This window comes from Thalassophryne amazonica, chromosome 14, assembly GCF_902500255.1.
Source record: "Thalassophryne amazonica chromosome 14, fThaAma1.1, whole genome shotgun sequence".
Taxonomy (NCBI): Eukaryota; Metazoa; Chordata; class Actinopteri; order Batrachoidiformes; family Batrachoididae; genus Thalassophryne; species Thalassophryne amazonica.
Genome location: NC_047116.1, coordinates 52,043,369 through 52,047,295, shown reverse-complemented (window position 1 = coordinate 52,047,295; position 3,927 = coordinate 52,043,369). Strand labels below are relative to the sequence as shown.

At 41.8% G+C, this 3,927-nt stretch overlaps 1 protein-coding gene across 1 annotated transcript; it reads right to left on the bottom strand.

The window, feature by feature from the left end:
• Positions 1-1,064: 1,064 nt before the first annotated feature.
• On the bottom strand, positions 1,065-2,446 carry LOC117524265 (gamma-crystallin M3-like). Its single transcript, XM_034186036.1, has 3 exons — positions 2,344-2,446; positions 1,437-1,696; positions 1,065-1,343 (listed from the first exon to the last, which is right to left on the bottom strand). Exons 1-3 carry the CDS (start codon positions 2,444-2,446, stop codon positions 1,065-1,067), a joined length of 642 nt encoding a protein of 213 aa, XP_034041927.1.
• Between the last annotated feature and the right edge of the window lie 1,481 nt (positions 2,447-3,927).

Sequence of the window (3,927 nt, the reverse complement as noted above, 5' to 3'; positions counted from 1 at the left end):
ACCATCTGGTGGTGGTGGGCCAGCAGTACCTCCTCTTCAGCGGCCCACACAACAGTTAACTAAATGTGCACAGACAGGCCATTAAACTCATGAATAGATGGATCACTGGATATAATGACAGACAGGACGACTGAAATGACAGCATCACTTTGAACATCTGAACCAGGCCATGAGAGCCCATGAGTGTTGGATATACGTGGAAGAAACAGAGCCACCTACATTTGTATAAAATGAAACTGATAATCTATAAAGCTACCATGTGAAGGATTTAGTGTCATCTAGTGGTGAAGATGCACATTGCATTGTGCTATCATCTGTTGCAATTTTGTTTCCCTTCATGTTTTCACTACTTTGTCAGCGAGGATTCATACTGTCTTGCTTACTCTAGTAATAAATAATATGTACGATCCTCCATTAAGAAAATGTTCTCAAACTTGTTAGCATGTGCTAGCAACCAGTAGAGTGTCTATTGCAAAGCAAAAGCTGGCTCCTTCTTTTTTTTTCCATCAGACTTCAGGCCAGGTTGCAAAATTGCAAGAATTGTAATATGTTTCTTCTTGACTATTGTATCAAAATGGTAAACTCCATGAGGGGGCTCACTCTTGTGTTGATATGAAGATCTCAAGTATTTTTAAAGCACATTAATTTGTTGTTGGAGTAATTATACATTGATAAATAGATGGCTAGAAATGGTAATATTCCATTTTGCCAAATAAACACCATTAAATTCCATACACTGTAGCTTCACTCATGACCCATTCAGTTTTGTAAAACAAGACACTTGACCAGTGGCCTTCACTGAATTCCAGATACATCATTCACATCTGACTCATTCATAATTTCATAAACCCAGATATCTTTGTTTAAAGCACATGGGTTGACAGAATGGCACCAGCAACACAAATATTCTTTATGTCCAGGATTGAAAAAAGGAGGTATAACCTGATACTAGTAGCATCTATTGAATGAAGTAGCTGGTTAATGCAAATTGGAACTCAGGTATCAAAGTCAAATTATTTGTTGAAATGCTTTATTTATTGGAGTTTGATCAATTCAAGGTACATTTAGTAGTAAGAGTCCATGATGCGCCTCATGCTCATGAACCTCATTCCACTCCAGCCCATATCCCTGAAGCTCCTGTACTCTCCAGGCCAGAAGTACATAATTCTGCCTCTGTAGTGTGGCTGCTCATACATCAGCCAGTGGCCGTCCATCACGTGACAGGACATGCAGTCGTTCATACGGTAACGATCCATAAAATTATCGCAGTCATCCATCGCCTCGTACATCTGACCACCGAAGTTCTCCCTCTCATAGATCCTCATCCTGTAGGATCCTCTGTACTGTAAAATGAAATACAGATCATTTGAAGCGTTTTATAATGTTAGAAGCTAATGTACCATGGGCACTACAAGTAGAGCTGTATTGAAGGTTACCCAGGGGATCATGCGGCAGGACCTGATGCAGTCCCTCATTCCCATCATGCTCATGTAATCAGCGTACTCGCCCCTTCTCATGAAATACTGGTTGCCCATGTAGTTGGGGCGGTCGTAGACCATGAAGCAGCCGCTCTCCACCCTGCAGGAGTGACACCTGCTCAGGTAGGAGTGCATGTCAGAGCAGTCACTCATGCACTCATAGGAACGACCCTGGAAGTTCCTGTCCTCATAGAAGATGATCTGGATAGATGAAAGAACTTCAGTGAGGTGACCTCATACTGGAATCAGAAAAACAAATGCTGATTAGGACAAAAAATAAAAACCTGCAGTTATAATATTACCTTTCCTCTCATGCTCATGTCGGTGGTGCTCATGTTGGCTGGTGAGGTTTTCACTCCTCTCGTACTGCTGTACTGCATTCTACCTGGTCAACCCTTCCCTTTTATACCTGACCAAACCTAAAGAATCAATGACCCCTGGGAGCGAATTCCTTATTCAGCAACTTACCATTGAACCCTAAAGAATGCTGAGGTTGTGTCCACATTTCCAATGACTGGGTACCTCACAGTCTTTTAGAAAGGCTTTTCTCCTATTGGAGAAAGCACTTTCAGCACTGGTACACACACTGGTACATGGCTGTACGAATGTTTGTCTCGTATGAGTGCAGCTCAGATTCTGTTTGTTTTTCCACTTTGTGTGATTCATACAGCATTTGTGCTCTAGTGTGATGTAGCCCATTAGACAGTCACCTCATGCTGCCAACTGTTATAAAATGGTCGTATTTGGCCTTTAATTCTTTGTGACAATGGTGCTGTTTCTGCTGGAGACAAATATCCTTAGCCTCCAACATTGGATTGTAATCCTGAACTGTTTCATCTTCTAGTCCCATTCTTAGATTTTTCACCAGGATTGTTTGCTGGATCATTTTCAGCCTTTGACTGCTTTGCTTTCATCCACTTGAAGGTTGTGAGCTCCTCATACCTTTCTTCCAACCTCATGTGATTCATTGCTTCATGCGCCTCCTGTACTTCAAGCAAATACTGAACAGGGTAGAAGCCAAAACACATCCATGAAGAACATCTGAGTTCAAAAAGAAGAATTGAAAGATGGTCTCCACTTGATACAGCACTGACAGTATCCAGGTATAGGCCCCTTATGATGTCAAAAGACTGTGTTCATCCTCTAAAGAACCAGGATGTCTGTCCAAGTAGCCAAATCAATTATGCCAAAGTCTACATTTAATAAAATATCAACATAGGCTGTAAAGAAGGTGTGCTGATTCACATATGGAACCATTCTGCTAAGGTTGCTGAGCAATAAGCAGACCAAATGCATGAACCCACTAAAGTCTGTGCTGATTCACATATGGAACCATTCTGCTAAGGTTGCTGAGCAATAAGCAGACCAAATGCATGAACCCACTAAAGTCTGTAGCCTCAGAGTGATGGGTCACCAAGAACCTTACAACAGCAGCAAAATATGAGCATTCTTACTGGAAGACAGTACATTCCATATTACAAAACATGAGTCACCTCAGGTAACAACCTGGGATGATAATTCAGTATCTCAAAACACTTTTTGACATTTAATGTAATGTGCAAATCAAAGAAATTACGTATACCTATCACATGTCTGTTTTTCTATCACGCCTTGTATCTTTCCCCAATGTATCTGTGTCAGCCCAAGTCTGACAGACTCAGACTGCACGATACAACAATAATAAAGAACAATAACCATATAATTATTGTCAACTCCATTTGTCAGCTTCCAAGTAAGTACCTTCGGCTGCTTCCTTGTTTGCACTCGGGGTCGCCACAGCAAATCCAAGGTGGATCTGCATGTTGAATTGGCACAGGTTTTACGCTGGATGCCCTTCCTGACGCAACTCCACATTACATGGAGAAATGTGGCAGTGGTGGGATTTGAACCCGGAAACTTCTGCACTGAAACCAAGTGCATTAACCACTTGGCCACCACCTCTGCTTACCCCATTTGTCAACTTCCACCGGAGAAAAAAAAACAAGGAGCCATCCCTTCTCCTTCTTGGTTCCACTTACCCATTCAGTGAACAAGTTCACATCACTCTATTTTCCTGGTGGTGTTGTTCTTATGTCTCTCTGTTAAATCATGAATGTCCTCTTCACTAACGTCTTGATTTCTCACAACTTCAATATGAGACTCAAGTTGTAGAATTCTCCCTGCTAGGGAGGCTAAAACTCTCTCACCTTGATCAGACATCTTGCTTGAATGAAATGATCTGGATCCTGTATCAGGATCCTGTACTTGTCACCAGGGTAACACAAAGTGGAGGTGTGTCATTGGTGGGGCTGAGAATTGGTGGCTCCTGACTGTATGAAATGTGGGGCGATACAAAGCCTGGTATGTCTTTTTTTGTATCGCCCTGTTTCAAGATTTCTATCACCCTGATTTTATTGCAACAGTTTCCAGGACAGTAATATTGATAGGAAAAGTGCATGATTTATCAGCC